We start from the raw sequence: 17058 nt of genomic DNA, 5'->3' as shown, positions 1-17058 counted from the left end.
AAGCCTTTTCAAATGTCATGTACACAAATTAATCCTACTTGCCTAGAATCATGTCTACAGATCACTGCTTACATGATCAGTGATCAACATCTTACTCAACTAATGATTTCTTTTAACTACTCTGCTGTTTGAACCATGCATTCGTGCTGTCAAGGGGAGGGTCACTATGGCAATAAATAAATAAATAAATAAATAGATAGATAGATAGATAGATAGATAGATAGATAGATAGATAGGTAAAAAGTTGAACCATTTTTTAATTAAAACCGCAAGTGTTCACAAATACTGCACGTTTTAACGCACTTCGTAGCTTCTGTATAATGCTGTGGTTTTATTAAGTAGTAAACCGCTAACAATAAAGTTCTTTTCTATACAGAAAACACACTTTGTTTTCTCCTTATATACAAAGAACTTCCGGTCCGCGTGCTCACTTTTCCCGCGAAACTACAAAGCCATATGCCGTGGAATGTACCATTCTGAAATCACCTCAGGCAGAGGGGTGGCTACTCCAAGAGATAAATGAAATTGTGTTTTTGTTTTGAGATAAACGGATATACATATCTGTTATTTTTTAATCATGGATATATTTAATATAAGATGATTTAGACTAATACGTGAAATATACTTCGAAAGTTAATTGACGTGACATTATGATTGTAGTCCCACCCCTGCATTTCGTCCCCGAGTGTGTGCGCTCTTATTGTTGTTTAAACTCTTCATTGTGTGCTGGATTTTCAGTATCAGCTGGACCTGAGAATTAGTCTGATCATTCTGTTAAAAGTTTAAGAGTTTGGGAAACGTGTGTGCACAACAATGAAGGTAAGAAATACTGTCGAGTGTATGTGTCTCCTTTTTACTATATTTTTATTTCAAGAGTACGGCGTGCGAGAGCTAAAATTAATGTCATACAGGCGTTAAATAAAAATAAACAAACTAATAAAAGTAAGATATTAATCAGGTGTGTGTATATATATATATCTATACTTTTAACCTTAGTGATTGTGATCCTGTTGAATTAACTAACCATTTTAATTTTTTATTGCCATTTATAACAATTAACTTTAGATTTTGTTTTATTTATTTTTTTAAAAACTTATTTATTAAACCTGTAAAGTAAATGTAAATAAATCTTCCAACAACACATGTGGTATGCAACCAAGTTCATTTAATGTTTTTCTTTTGTAACGAGCTTTTTCTTTGTATATTTATGTACATAAAGTATATATTATTATTATTATTGTTGTTGTTGTTGTTGTTGTTATTGTTATTATAAATAATTATTTTAATTTGCAGGACTTGTACACGTCATGCTTCCTTGTTTAGTGTCTTGCAGAATCCAGTCTTTCATTCAACCTTACTATTTTAACCTTTTTATTTTATGTGTACTTTCTTGACACTTTTAAAAAAAAAAAATTTAAATTAAATAAAGGACATTTTATAATTTTAGGTTTGGGCTATCAAATAAGGGAACACTGACCAGTGTGTATAAAAGTAAACATTTATACATTTGACATATTACGTGACTATAAAATGAACATAGTTAATAAACTTTTGTTTATTTAGCCTACTATTTTGATTTAATTTTCAGTCAGAGTTTAATTTCTGTTCGAGATCCAGGTGTGTGGGGGTTTGATTGGTTTATATTTAGTAGTATTAATGGTAATACAGTATCAGTAATGTAATCTTTTAGATTACGTAATAGTCTGCTTTTACACTGACTTTAGTACTTTTTATGTTTTAACATTTGTGATGTACATTTTAGGAATAAAAACGCATAAAGAAGGATACAATTGTATTACAAAAAAAAAAAAACCCTTCCTGCGAACAAAGTATTTTGTTACAAGCGTTTATTAACACATGTTTATTGAGTTGACATGTTGAAGTTAATATCACATGGAATATCACCTTTTATTATTTAACAAACAATTCCTCCAGTTATTTGGCTTCATGTCAGAATTGAACTTTACCCAAGAAAATACTGCAGATTTTATTGTTTAAACTGATGTACTGCATCTGTAGCTGTTCCCATGGATATTAACTTCAACCCATTTCCTTTCCTTGACCTGGGATTGCTGAATGAATGATAATTGACATTTATAAAGGGCAGTTTCTGAACTGTGTAATCATCCCAAATTCCAAAACGTTAATGGGAACAGTAAGGCTGTTCGGATGTGACCGCCATGAGAGAAAGTCTTAAAACTGTTCTGGAATTGTTTTGAATTTTCCAGCGCTGGAACAAGACAGGAAAAAAGTCACGATGTTACTGGATTTCCTGACGGTTTTTATGTCTCCATACGAGCATAAATTCTTCCGTCTGAAAAAGTAATCGTAAATGAATTTGAGTTCATTGGAGTTTAATTTATTCTCTGATAAATTATAAATTATAAATTATGACAAATTATTCTCTGATACTACATAACTCTGCCGGTTATGTAGAGGTCGGGTGATTGTGGTACCTACCTGCCGATGTCCGATTAATCAACTGATAGTTTTTAAAATTGATGCTAAATGAAAATATAACGCTCAAAGTAAAATATTGCTGCACTTTATTAGTTAAACAGTACTGACTGTACATTGAAAATGTAGTGTACTTTTTAAAAATGAAATTATGTTAACTATTAATAAATATTAAAGTAAATAAAGGGTATATATCCAAACTAAACCAAAAAGAGACATCTAAAATGAAGAAACCCCCCCAAAAAACACTTCAAATAACACAACAAAATTGGTCAGTGGTAGTTTTTATTTTGGCTCTAGAGGCCGCTCTCGTACCGTATAATGACGGCGGACCCTTCTCTCAGCCGTTCCCACAACGGACGCAACCGGGATCAACTATCAGTCAGTTGATTAATGGGCAAAACCGATCAATCAGCTGACCTGTAGATGTAGTGGATTAGTCTGAAGTGTATGTGTGTACATTTAATTTTTTTGGCTAAGCCTGAGTAACTATTAGATGACATATTTTCAGAAAGCCTTGGTGGACATATTTGAAGGCCCAAGCGACGAGGAGGAGTTTCTTGGTTTCAGAGGTGGTGCTTCAGGGCAGCTCTCTGAGGAGAGCCGAGACAGCCTCCACTCCCAGACCTCATGGAAGCCGGTGAGCGTTGTCGAATATTTCCGCTTCTTAAAAAGCACGCGCTGGGACCAGATCGTCTACACCTTCTGTAGCGAATCGGTCACTCCAGGAGGACACGAGCGTATTTAATATCAGGAGAAGACTCGCTAACGTGTACCTTCTTCCAGAATCCATGAATCCTTGAAGCATGTTTTATTTCACTGTACTGGTCTTAACCCCGTGAGAAATAAAAAAAAAAATAATAAAAAAAGGATTATTTGTTTATTTATTTATTTTTCTTCAGTCAACACTCGAAGAAATTCTTAAAGTCGAACCTAATGCAATTTTGAGAGTTTTTTTATTTTTTAAAATGGATTTTAAAAACCTTATATAGAGTTCCTTACATATTTCCCGCCAAGGAAATAGCCATAGAAGCATGGTGTTAAAGAAAAAAAAAAGATCTTAAAAAGCATGATTGATTATTGTTTATCCATCAAGAATCCATCGTTCTCTGTAACGGCATCTCTGGTTCTGTTCTAGGTTCTTCGCTTTAAATCGAAATTCATTACGGATGAGCTGGCTCAGGTCTTTGTGGACACGGACAGTGAAGAGGAGTTTGAAGGGTTCAGTAAAGATGAGAGCACTCTACATAACAGCTGGATGAGTCCCATGGTAACTGACGTCTATATATGCGTGTGTTTTTCTTCATATCTGTCGGTCTACCATGAAACCCATACAGGCATATTGAAATATCTATGAGGTCTTTAGTGTTCCTGGTGCTAATTTGTTGGGTCTTGCTGTGCTTTTGTCAGTCAGACATTGCTAGCGTAGTTACAATGACGTTTTTAAGAGAGAAAAAAAATCACAACGATTTCACATATAATTGAAAACACCAAGGAATTGCTGTTGGATCCTAAAAACGAAAGCGCCAGAAGCTTCTGGACACGGTTACCATTTTCAAGTGACGTTAAGCGTAGACATAGTGGAGGTTTCGGTGCAACTGTTGGACTCGAAGACCCAGAATGCAATGCAGCTACAGTTGCTCTGAGTTACGGGAGAGGTTCGGCTAGTTAGCGATCTACAAAATTGATGGCTGTATCAGTGTCAACGCTGAAGTTTTGGAAGCTGATCTGTTCGAGCGGAGTGAAACGGATGAGCGAGCTGGACAGACTAAAGGAGTAAAGTGCCGCTGCATCGCTCTATTTAAGTAGAGTTGAAGCGATTTACTAAATACCACTGAATAGTGCTAGTCGAACGGCATTGTGGGTAATGTAGTAAGTCGTAGAGGGAAAAAAAATAGACCAACATGTAGATGAAAGAAGTTTAAACTGATATTATTAGAAACTTATTAGAAAATTAAATCGTGGATGCCATTTAAAAAAAAAACAAAAAAAACACGCAAGTCATAATGGGTGGAATTTTCCGTGTGTGTTGTTTCCAATAATTCCTCTCCTCTTCCTCCCTCAGGATTACGAGGCAGAGGAAGACAGTGACGACATTGGGTTTTATTCAGACGACGAGGACGACGATTCGGCCCTGCAAAAAAGGCGGAGCTCAGGATTGTGTGTCGCATTCAGGTTTCCTGCCAGAAGAAGCTCCGCCCAGGAAAGTACCGTGCCAAAGGAATCCAGAGTTTCCCTGAACAGAGATCAGCCTGTGGGGAGAGGCAGAAAGAGGAGAGGAGGCGGTGCAGATCCACCTGCGGCTCAGAAAAGCAGAAAAGTCGAGAAAAGACCCAGAGCCCCTAATAATGACTCTGAGGAAGAGGATAAAGATGAGGACGAAGAGGAGGAAGTCGGACTAACTGGGGCAGGTGTACAGATACTGAGTCAGAGAGCTAAAAATATTCAGGAGAATAAAGCAATGGTAAATATTCTCTTTGAATAACGAATGAGATTAGCGTCCTACATCCATTATAATCTCTGAATGGTTTTTAAGTGTGTGTGTGTGCTCGCTCGCAGCTTGCAAAGCTATTTGCAGACCTGACCTCATTACCTGTACTCTCCCAAAAGACCACGCCCGTGGTAAGTGCTGTATTTTTACTTGTATCTTTTTGCTTAATATTAACTGTGTATTTATTTAGTTTAGAGAAAAATAGTTTTCTTGATAAGTCAGTTCTCTTTAACGACATGGTTCATTTTCCATTTGAGATTGTGTACCCTTTCAATTCTTCTTCTTCTTTATTTTCATGTACAAATGGCTTTTGAAATGTGAGCTCTTAGTAACTTGGCGGCGTGGCTCCTCACTTGCAAGGTGATAAACAGTGTAGCGCAAGTAAGATCTGTAATGTCTAATTAAAGACTGTAGTTTAATTGCTTTTTTGTGCATCCATAAAAAATTAATGCATAAATACTATTTTATGTAGTGTGTGTATATATAATATAAAATTGAACAAACAGTTGTGTTACTGTTGAGTTTTAGTCTGAAGTTCATATTTGTAACACTCAGTGGATTTTATTATAAATAAATGAAAACACGGTATTGAAAGGGGTTTATTTTTTTAAAATTATTATTATTATTTTCCATCCGAGTAATATATTAATCGTAAATAAATAAATAATAATGGCCGGTTAATTGATTATGAAAATAATCGTTAGTTAAAGCCCTAGTTTCATCATGGCTGTAAATCCGTCCTAGTGTTTATTTTCCTGAAGCACTTGTTCACATGGGGACACTGGGTATAAAATCTGTAATGCTCCAGTTAAAAATGCTGTTTAAGATGTTTCAGTAATATATTGTAGGCATAGACTGACTATGGCCTCGTTTGGAAACACAAATGAAACAGCAACCACTGAAAATTGCACTGTGTAAGAAGTTAGAGTCTGATCTCAGTCCCAGATGATGATTCACACACTGCTGACAGCCAGAAAGTGAGACCCATATATATCAGTGTACAATGTTGAACACCGCTAAGCAGGAGGCACTTGTAGTGAAAGTAGCTACCTGATGACACACATTTGACTTATTTACTTATTATTTCCAACTGTATTTAACACTCGTGTTTTTGTTTTTTTTGTTTTTTTCTCCTGGAAAACAGAAGAAGAAGAAGCAGCAGAGTCCGAGAAAGCGTGCATCTGAAGTGCAGAGCGAGAGGCGGAACCCGAGCCGCAAAGCCAGACCCCCCGAGCATTTCGGGCTCGAGCAGGAACCAGTCGTTGCTGCCGCGAAACCAAGAAAGAGTGTCGAATTTGACCTGAAGAAACTGATGGAGGTGAACAACAAACAAACAAACAAACAAACAAACAAACATTGCATGTACTCCGAGTTCCTGTTGCGCTATGCTACAACCACTATCCCAGGATGATGTCTAAGTTAGGGTTTGAGTTGTTGATTTAATATATTTTGAACACGCAGATTGATGAAGAGCTGCGTGTGAATAGAGACACACCGAGAAGAAAATCCCGAAAGCGCAGTTCTGTTCGAATGCCAGACGACATCACGGAGGAGGAGCTGGACAACGTGGCTGACCGTGCTAAAGACAAAATTCTTGATAAAGAAAATGTAAGTTGGTGGTTAGTACACGTAGGCTTTATTTATTTATTTTTAAAAAAATTGCGATACATATCATATAAAAGGATTACAGATTTGCTTATCCATTATTTTCATCTGATCAACCATCTCTCTTCATGTTTTAAATCAAAAGTCATATTCCTGAAAAGTATCGTTTGCCGTGTTTGCTGCTGATGTTGCTAATTCTGCTGGCTAATTCCTGTTTCAAACCGGGAATTGCAATTCATCAACTATTACCATTTTAAAATTTATGTAAGAACGAAACGGCGTAATTTGTATCCATTAATAGGTGCATTTAAAAACAAATAAATTCCCGTTCTCACTTCGCTTACTCCCCCCCCCCCCCCCCCCCCCCTTTTTGAAAACATCTTGTTATAGAGAATCCAGAAAGGTCGGCATACAGGTTTCTGTGAATGGACCGTTACTATAGAAATGATGACGTATCAGAACAAGTTCGTTAATTTACGCTGAGATTTGCCTCATACCCGGGATTACTGTCCGAACTGATGGTATTTAACTACTAATCAACACATTCTGACCAATCAGAATTGAGGATGTGCTATAAATATATTTTATGCATAGGTTGACAATTGTCATTGAACACATGGATACAGCCTAGACCAGAATTTAAAAAATGGATCGTGTATTTTCTCCATCATCATCAGATGATGGTGAAATCTTGTTAAATCTCTGCTGTCTGTCACCTGGAGTCTTAAGAGAGCAAATTTGTCCTGCTCTTCAGGTGGAACAGACATCTTTGCCAGTCTGAGTGACTACCCCAAGCATCTGTCTACCCCAAGCATCTGTCTATCCCAAGCATCTGTCTATCCCAAGCATCTGTCTATCCCAGGCATCTGTCTATCCCAGGCATCTATCCCAGGCATCTATGTGGAACAAGCAAATAGTTCCTCCCTCTTACTAATGCAGTACCTTAGATGAGACGTGTTAAATTCTTCATTCTGACCAACTGGTAATCGTGTGGAACTCGACTGCCTAAAATGTATCCTTAGACCTGTAATCAGTCTTTGTGCCGTTGGACACAGTGGTGTTCATGCTAATCGGAACCTGACCTTTGTGGGAACGGGTCATACAGCTGTGTTTTGATTTGATGTGTGTATATTTTTATTTGACTGACATCAGGACATTGTGTTTTGCAGGGCAGCACGTGTCACCAGTGCAGACAGAAGACTTTGGACACCAAGACCGAGTGCAGGAACCCATACTGTCAGGGGGTCAAAGGGCAGTTCTGTGGGCCCTGCTTGCGAAACCGCTATGGAGAGGACGTCCGTACAGCTCTGTTAGATCCGGTAATGATGAACAAACAAGCAAACAAACAAACAAAAACAAGGAATTTGTAGAACACTGTAAAAGTTACCTTCCATGAATGCTACACGTTTTAAAATCCACTTCCGCTATACAGGTGTTAATGTAAAGTCGTTACTATGGAAACAATAGACACCTTCGGACCAATCAGTATCAGTACCAATCAGTACCAATCAGTATCAGGAGAATTTAACTGCACTTTAAAGGCTCAAATGAAACCTCATAAAATTAGATCTATATATTTCAAAAACTGTGGAAAAATATGAAAGAATTGTGTTAAACTTTTTTTTGAGCAAACACAGTACTGTGCAAAAGTTTTAGCCCCCCCCCCCTTTTTTTTTTTTTTTTTTTTTAGTACAAACTTTTAGATTTTTATTTTATGACTTCTACATTATCAAGTCAGTACAAAAACTTTGTTTTAGATTTCAAAACATTAGTTTTCCAGCACAAAATTAAATGTTAGAGAAAAATGTTTGCGTGTCAGTAAAGAAAGCTGTATATTAAGTGGTAAGAGACGCTTTTCAGACAAAAACACAATGAACGCTGCTGGGTTTCGCTGCAAAAATAAGACGTGAGTGCGACAGTCAAAGTCCAGAAGAACCGTGTCTGGTTCTGCACCACGCTCAATAAACCTTACACAGCTCATTCCCTTATAAAACTGTAGAAAGTGTACCTGAGACTCCTTTTTTATTATTATTTTTTTAATAAAAGCAAAGGGTTGTCACACCAAATATTGTCTTTGTTTCATTTATTACTGTTAATTGCTCTTTATAGTATTTTATTTTTATTTTATTTTAATGGAGATTTAATTTCATAACATTTTAATTTAATTATTTTGAAGGCTTCTTCGCTCTACAGTATTTCTTTGTATGTGCCTAAAACTTTTGCACAGTACTGCATATTTATGTATAATTGGATGTACAAGTGTGAGTCGATTTGAAAACCGTAAAAGTGCAAGATAAATTAGAATCGAATAAATTATTTTTCTCTAGAAGAATCCCGACACTCGTACTGTAAGCACTGGAACACTCGTATTGAAGAAAATGGAGATTATGTAGGGAAATGATACACTTTGTGACACATTTCTAGCAATAAACAATGCAAAAGTAAACAATAATAATAATACAAAAAAGTAAAGGTTTTAAGTTGACTTGACTTTGTGTAATAGGAAGGTTTTATATCATTCTTGAAAAAGTAGGTGGTCAGAGTTTAGCTGAATGTTGCTTTGTGATTGTGTTTACTTTGTGTGTGTGTGTGTGTGTGTGTGTTAGTTGTGGGAGTGTCCTCTGTGTCGAGGTATCTGTAACTGTAGCCTGTGTCGTAAACGGGATGGACGCTGTGCCACCGGTGCTCTTACTCACTTAGCCAAATATTATGGCTATGACAACGTCAAGGAATATCTAGAGAGGTATGTGCACTCCTTTTTAACATGTTGTTTTTCTTTCTTTCTTCATCGGCTTTCTTCTGTCTCGATCCGATTCCAATTACATTTCTAAATATAATGTGAAGGAAGGACACTTTTACTGGATGTAGGTCAGATTGCGGTATGAACAGAGAGATGATTAATATTGTACTGGTGTGCACATGCTTTCTCAGTTTCCACATCAGTTCTATATCTATATCACTTTTCCATTTTTCCTCTAGTTCAATTCAGTAGACAGATACTGACTTTTTTTAGATTTAGTATTGACTAAATGAACTGGTATGGTTCATAATCCTGCGTGTTTAGAGTTTGCCCATCTTGTCCCCCCGAGTCACCTGGGATAGGCTCCAGGCTCGCCATGACCCTGTGTAGGATGAGCGGTACAGAAAATGCACGGATGGATGGGCGTGGCTTATTGGACAGCTGAACTTTAATAAAGTCCCCATGAAAGTGCCTTGAAACACAGTGTTATTCGATGTGTTGATGATGTAATTTCCACTGAAACAGGAAGTCAGGGTGGGACATATCAAGTGGCCCCTCCCCCTTTTTAAATAGCCAGTAGCGTTTAGCTTACCTCCCAGCCAGGAAACTTACAACAGTCAGGGGCGGGACACTTCAGATTCTAGAGAGCATTTGATTGGACAGAAAATCTGATGAGCAAGCGAAGTGCAGAATGATGTCATCAAAATTGTTGATTCGTATCGGTGGTAGAGAGAGACTGTACATTTTTAATGATCTTTTTAAATGCGAATTTCGTCATTATTTTTGGAGCACACTAGGTAATAGACCTTTGCTAATACAAGGCCTTGTCTGGAACAGCACCCCCCTATCTCAGCTCTTTGAGGCTTATGTTCCCTCAAGCAATCTGCGATCGGTTAACGACCGACGCTTAGTAGTGCCTACTCGGCATGACTCAAGGTCCCGTTCCAGGACCTTCACACTATCTGTCCCTCAGCGGTGCAATGAACTTCCAACCTCGATCCAGACCACAGAATCTGTCACCATCTTCAAAAAACGTAGTACACATAGAGAACGTAACTAACCCCTAAAACGCCAACCCCACATTATCCTTTAAAAAAATAAATAAATAAATTTTAAAAAATCATACTCTGGCTCTTACACCTCTACTCTGTGCACTTTGCTTCTTCTAGAACTCAATTAAAAGATCTTGTATAGTAGCACTACTTGTATTGTTCTCCACTTGATGTATCGCTTTGCTTGTATTTCCTCATCTGTAAGTCGCTTTGGATAAAAGCGTCTGCTAAATGAATAACTGTAAACGTAATGTAGATGACCTTAAGGCTAAAATATTCATACTAAAAGCCACTGATTGGGTATATGAATCAAATACCAAAGTCTCTGCTGCTTTGCATGATGACCTATTACAGATTATTGTTGCATATTTTTTGATTTTATTGTATTTATTTAATTCATTTATTTATTTATTTGCAGTCTGCAGAAGGATCGTGACTGAAATCCGGCCCGTGTGTTCAGGAACCTACTGTAAGCCGTTAAAGGAACACCGCAGCGTTTTTCAGCCTTATCTCTATCCTCCACATCTGTAGAGTACGTGAGACCACTGACAGGCATTTTGACTAGTCTCGCTACACTGAGGAGAGAAACCGAAAACCTGTTCTTACTGTTCTTGTATAGTATTATCCCGAAGTAACCACCGAAGCCGAAATGACAAAAGTATGCAGATTTTAAGCATTTTGTTTACCTTTGACTGAAAAATTCACAAGTAACACAAATTATGCACGTTTTGTGTACGCGGTAACGACATCCGTGACACCGACTGCCCATAGACGTCCCGACAGGTTAACAGTGCTTTTACTGAAGAAGATTGCATGTTTTTAATATACTTGTTCACTTCATCAAAAACAAAAACATTCCTTTGTCAATGCAAAGAATGTTCCTCTGAAGGATTTGTTCAGCACTCTTCATCACTTTGCGCAAAATCTTTACCAGTTTTATATTTATCTAGGTTTTAAACCTCCTATAAATGAAATCTGTTAAAGATTTTTTTTATTTTTATTTTTTTTAATGAAATGAACAGGTTTTCTTCCCCAGACATAATAAAATTAAGCATTTGAAGCATTTTAGATGGGACACATTTCGAGACAACTGATTTAGAGACAGAATTCTGCTTGCAGTCGTCGTCTAAATAAGAGACACACTTAACATGAAACTGTTTTTGTTGTATTGGCTCTTTACTTTCAAATGCAAAGTGCTGCAATAAACACGTTCATTTTTAATGTGATCCATTGCTGATGATGGACTGGACCGATATTAAAGTTTGCTTTTAGAAATTGGTCAGTTTTGTATGTTTGTAACACAAAGAGAACTTCCCGGTTTTATAATTGCACTCGGTAAAAGTTCAACAGGAACTGTACTGTATTGTATTGTAACTTTTCCCCCCACTTTTACTGTCCCAGTGTTTATAAAGACAGATTTGTGTACGTTCTTCAGCTTGGTGTTCTATAAAATCTGTACAATCGTAGTTGTTTTCTAAATAAATACCTGATTTAGTTTTCGTGTCCCGGTTATTGAAGGAGTCGATCACGGTTTGTAGAAGGTGGATATGCAGCATGTTTATGGACATTTCACTGTGCAACAGCACAAAGTTCTCAGCAGCTGTTCCTCTTGCCCTCTCCATGACCTTGTTCAGTACTGACCTTCAGTGCTTGAGTGCTGGATAATGTGCTGAAGGGAAACCTCCAGGCTCCTGCTTTCTAAACGAAAGCACTTTGTAAATGTGAACCTGTGACCTTGTGGAGTCTGGCGCAAGCACGCTTGACTCAAATGGCAGGTAAATGGGCTTCGTGAGGGGCCATTTCAACAGACTCGCTTGTGAGTGCTGGTGTGAGTGTTCAAAGCAATTTTCTGTGCTTGAATCTGGATGGAAATATAAAGTAATGTAGACACTTGGAGTACAGCACAATGTCACTTTCTGTATCTGTTTTGTGTTACAAATACCTGCTGTGCTGTGGAAAAGTATTTGTCGGATTTCTTCGGTTTTTGTGTACATCTCATACTAAATAGTTTTAGATCTTCAAATGAAATACAACATAAAACAAAGGCAATCTGAGTAAACGCACAATACAGTTACTATTTTTTATTGAAGCAAAAAAAAAAAAAAAATCCAGCACCTATGACTTGTGAAAAACCAATTACCCTTTTGTACTTAAAATCTGCACCCGAACGCTTCTGCTAACTGGAGATCAGTCTTTCACAGTGCCGCGGTGGAATTTTGGCCCACTCTTCTTTGAAGAACTGCTTTAGTTCAGCCCCACTGGGGGGTTTTCAAGCATGAGCTGCCCGTTTAAAGTCCTTCCACAGCGTCTCAATTGGTTCAATTCAGGACTTTGTTTAGGCCACTCTGGAATTTTAATTTAATTTAAAAGATTTTCTGGTAGAGAGCAGAATTCATGTTTCCCTCAATTACTGCAAGTTGGCCAAGCCCTGAAGCAGCAAAGCATCCCCACACCATCACACTCCCACCACCATGCTTCACCGTAGGTATGATGTTCTTTTTGTGGAATTTGGTGTTTGGTCCACGCCAGATGTAACGGGACCCCTGTCTTCCAAACAGTCCCACGTTCGACTCGGAACATTTTCCCGAAAAGTTTGAGGATCATCAAGGTGTGTTTTGTCAAAATTCAGACGAATCTCATTGTTCTTCTGGGTTAGCAGTGGTTTTCACATCACCACTCTTCCATGGATGCCATTTTGCCCAGTGTCTTTCTGATAGTGGAGTCATGAACACTGACCTTTATTGATGCAAGAGAGGCCTGTAGTTTCATTGATGTCGTCCTTGGCTCTTTTGTGACTTCCTGGATGAGTTGTTGCTGTGCTCTTAGAGGAATTTTGGAAGGTCGGATACTTCTGGGAAGGTTCACTCCTGTGCTGAGTTTTCCATTTGGAGATAATGGCTCTCACTGTGGTCCTTTGGAGTCCCAGAGCCTTTGAAATAGCTTTGTAACCCTTCACAGACTAATGTATTTCAGTCACATTCTTCATATTTCTGCAATTTCTTTCAACTTTGGCGTAGTGTGTTAATGGGTAAGACCTTTTAACCAACTTCATGCTGTTGAAAAAGTTCTATTTAAGTGTTGATTTGATTGAACAGGGTTTGCAGTAATCAGGCCTGGTTGGGTCTAGTCCAGTTGAACTTCATTATGAATGTAGTTTCATAGATTTGGGGAATTAATAACTATGGGGCCAATACATTTACACACAGGCAGAGTAGGTTTTGGACAAACATTTTTGCTTCAATAAATAACATCATCAAGATCACACAACATGGCTCAAATATTTCTCATGTATCACGTGTAAGTCACCCCCAAACACCTCTGTCCGAGTGTAGATCCACGCTAAAGCACACCCCCATCTGCTTCAGATATTTAAAACCTATTTTTTACATGATTCTCTTTTCAATAATCCTCCATCCACTCACTCACTGTACACCGGATACAAAAGCAAACGTGATTGACTGGACAAATTGAGTGTGAAATTGTTGCACAGGCTACAGATCATGGACGTCATTTTTGTTTTAAGTGTTCAGACACTTCCTAACAGACAACTTAGGTGGAAGTAATAGGGAATGAACTACAGTCTCGTGGCAATGTAATGTCATGGTGGGACTGAGAAACTCTTGAAATCCCAACAGGAAGTTCCACCATTTATTTATTTTTTAATCAAATCTTCCTCTGGTTATTTTAACCTCCTGTAGCAGCACATGATAGCAGGATATTTAAAGCAGCTGATGTTACTCTCATAGTCACACACATCATTTCTTTTCCTTTATTAAGATTCCTTCTGTGTTTTGTTTCACTTTAGGGGGCCCTGGGCCACGTTCATAGCCCAGAAGATTAAGCCTTGTAGAGTATGTATGAGAATATGTTAGTGGTTTAGCTGTCGAGAGAGAGAGAGAGAGAGAGAGAGAGAGAGAGTAAATGTTAATTATATCATCTGAAAATGAGTGAGATGTGTCAGACAGCCAGTTTCTGTGCTGCTGCATATGCAGGACACACACACACACACACACACACACACACACACACACACACACACACACACACACACACACATCTGTGAGCTGTTTACCCAAATGGATTCCTTCCCACAGTGGAACATTATGATTTTAAAGCTGTCAATCAGACTGAGAGATAATACATCTCTCTCTCTCTCTCTCTCTCTCTCTCTCTCTCTCTCTCTCTCTCTCTCCTAAAACAATTTGTTGAGGAGAGAGTTGCTCATCATATCTCCTGTGTGTGATCATTACACCCTGTGACTCATGCACAGAATAAGTTGGTAAAACTGGAGTGTATCACAAGGGGTCCCTGATGCATAGCCTTTTTTTTTTTATTATTTTTAATTTTTTTTTTTTTTATGGTGGAGAGTATTGTATAAGTCAAAAATAACAATAATATGAAAACAAAATAATATAAATTGCAAAATGGCAACATGTCTGAAAAGTCATTTAGTAAAATGAATGTAAATAAGTAAAATAGCAATTTTGTAAAAAAAAACAAAAAAAAACCCAACAACAATTAAAAAAGGAAATACTTGTTGCCATATGGCAACACAATTCATTAAAGGGTTAACTATGACAGTATTCTTCTTTAACCATTAACAATTGTTTAACTGGCTACACACATTTCCACACAGACACAGTGGTTCGTTGGTTATATCACACTATTCACAATGAGCTCTGTGTTTGTAGAAAAGTTCAAGCCAGTGTGAGGTGACTTCAATGAGTAACTTGAAATTGAGTAAATTACTGAGGATGTATTTATAAAGTACTGAGGTTGTATGTGTAAAGTACTGAGGATGTATTTATAAAGTACTGAGGTTGTATGTGTAAAGTACTGAGTTTGTATATGTAAAGTATTGAGTTTGTATTTGTAAATTACTGAGGATGTATTTATAAAGTACTGCGTTTGTATTTGTAAAGTACTGAGGTTGTATTTATAAAGTACTGAGTTTGTATTTGTAAATTACTGAGGATGTATTTGTAAAGTACTGAGGTTGTATTTATAAAGTACTGCGTTTGTATTTGTAAATTACTGAGGATGTATTTATAAAGTACTGAGGTTGTATGTGTACAGTACTGAGTTTGTATTGAAAAGTACTGAGGTTGTATTGGTAAAGTACCAAGGTTGTATTTATAAGATATTATAGTTGTGTTTATCACTGATAATGTATTTTTTTATATACCATGGCTGTGTTTATCAGGTACTGAAGCTGTTTATCGCTGTTATTTTATTTTTCATGCATTCTTTATTTTCTTCAGCTTTGAAGTAGAAACATCAACATAATTTCCCGCACTGGTTTATTTGCCTTAAAGCCAGACTTTGTCAAACTAGGCAGTATAGCACTTGGTCGTGGTTTAGGTGGGGCCATGGTTTAGAGTGGATCTACACAGGGAGGAAGGTGTTTGGGGATGAGTTAGAGTAATGACTAACATGGCACACCTGAGTCCTATTGCACCTCTCTCTCTCTCTCTCAGGGCATGAACACAAATACAAACCTGCTCTATGTACTCTAAAGTATTTTTGACTTTAAGTGATACTTCATCCATAAAACTATGTTAACCATGCACTTGTTGTGTATGCAAATAGTGATTTTAAAGACTACAGCAGAGCTCAGAATTCTTGGTTCTGTTTGGTGAGAAGGTGTTGGTTACTTTTCTATAGCAGCAGCTTTCTGCCTACAGAAACGGATTATTAAGAACATGTCATTGTTGATGTGGTGAGGTGTTTGTTAGGTGCTTATTTTGGAATTTTGGAAAGAGTTTCCAGTGCCACTACTTTGGAAAAAAACAACCCCAGAGGTGAAGCTGTTGTACCTGAAACAGGAAAGTCTTCATAACAGGAAAGGCTTAGGGTTTTGTGGTTTCTGGGTAACATGACACACTGCATTTATTGTCCTATTCATTTCACAATGTATAAAAATTAAGTGGAAAACAATCAAAAATATTTTTTTGGGGGAAAAAGGAAAAATAAAACCCTTACAATAACCTTGCTGCATAAGTGTACACACCGCTAAGCTAATACTTTATTGAAGCAGCTTTTCATTTTATTCCACCACTCAGTCTTTTTTGGGTAAGAGTCTATCAGTGTGGTACATCTTGCCTTGGCAATATTTTCCCACTCTTTCGTGCGAAAAACATTCTAGATCCATCAGATTGTGAGGGCATCTCCTGTGCACAGCCGCTTCAGGTCACCCCACAGAGTTTTAGCTGGACTCAGGTCTGGATTCTGGCTAAGCCATTCAAAAACATTGAGCTTCTTTTGGTTAAGCCATTACTTTGTTGATTTGGATGTATGCTTTGGGTCATTGTCGTGCTAAAAGGGGAAATTCCTTTTCATCTTCAGCTTAGCAGCAGACACCTGAAGGTTTTGCACTAAAATTTTGCAATAAAAAGAAAAGCAGCCCTAAAGTATGATGCTGCCACCACCATGCTTCACTGTGGGCATGGTGTACTTTTGGTGATATGCTTTTTTTTTTTTGCTTTTTTTTTTTTTGCACCAAACGTATCTTTTGTAGTTTTGGAATTATTATACATTTTGAAATTGGTCTGACCAGACTATGATATTTTGCCACATTGAGCTTGGATGTTTTAGAGCCACCCTACCCCGTAGCTCAGACATGTAAAGGATATGAGAGATTGTTGTCACATGCACAGAGTAATCAGTACTTGTCGGATATTCCTGCAGCCCCTTTAATGTCTCAGGTCTCCTGG

The 17058-nt window shown here is 37.5% G+C and overlaps 1 protein-coding gene across 1 annotated transcript; it reads left to right on the top strand.

Annotated features, from left to right (window-relative positions):
• Positions 1-686: 686 nt before the first annotated feature.
• cdca7b (cell division cycle associated 7b) lies at positions 687-11840 on the top strand. Its single transcript, XM_017453964.3, has 10 exons — positions 687-819; positions 2969-3097; positions 3596-3727; positions 4523-4921; positions 5017-5079; positions 6093-6266; positions 6410-6556; positions 7723-7872; positions 9160-9296; positions 10764-11840. Exons 1-10 carry the CDS (start codon positions 814-816, stop codon positions 10783-10785), a joined length of 1359 nt encoding a protein of 452 aa, XP_017309453.1. The 5' UTR covers positions 687-813; the 3' UTR covers positions 10786-11840.
• The last annotated feature ends 5218 nt before the right edge of the window (positions 11841-17058 follow it).

Source organism: Ictalurus punctatus, chromosome 24, assembly GCF_001660625.3.
Source record: "Ictalurus punctatus breed USDA103 chromosome 24, Coco_2.0, whole genome shotgun sequence".
In the NCBI taxonomy this organism is placed as follows: Eukaryota; Metazoa; Chordata; class Actinopteri; order Siluriformes; family Ictaluridae; genus Ictalurus; species Ictalurus punctatus.
This window is presented reverse-complemented; position numbering and strand designations above follow the sequence as displayed.

Bases quoted from the DNA above. Each gene is read 5' to 3' on its own strand.
- cdca7b (XM_017453964.3), top strand. The intron at 3,728-4,522 runs GTAACTGACGTC...TTCCTCCCTCAG, and splicing joins ACAGCTGGATGAGTCCCATG to GATTACGAGGCAGAGGAAGA. The intron at 6,267-6,409 runs GTGAACAACAAA...TTGAACACGCAG, and splicing joins ACCTGAAGAAACTGATGGAG to ATTGATGAAGAGCTGCGTGT.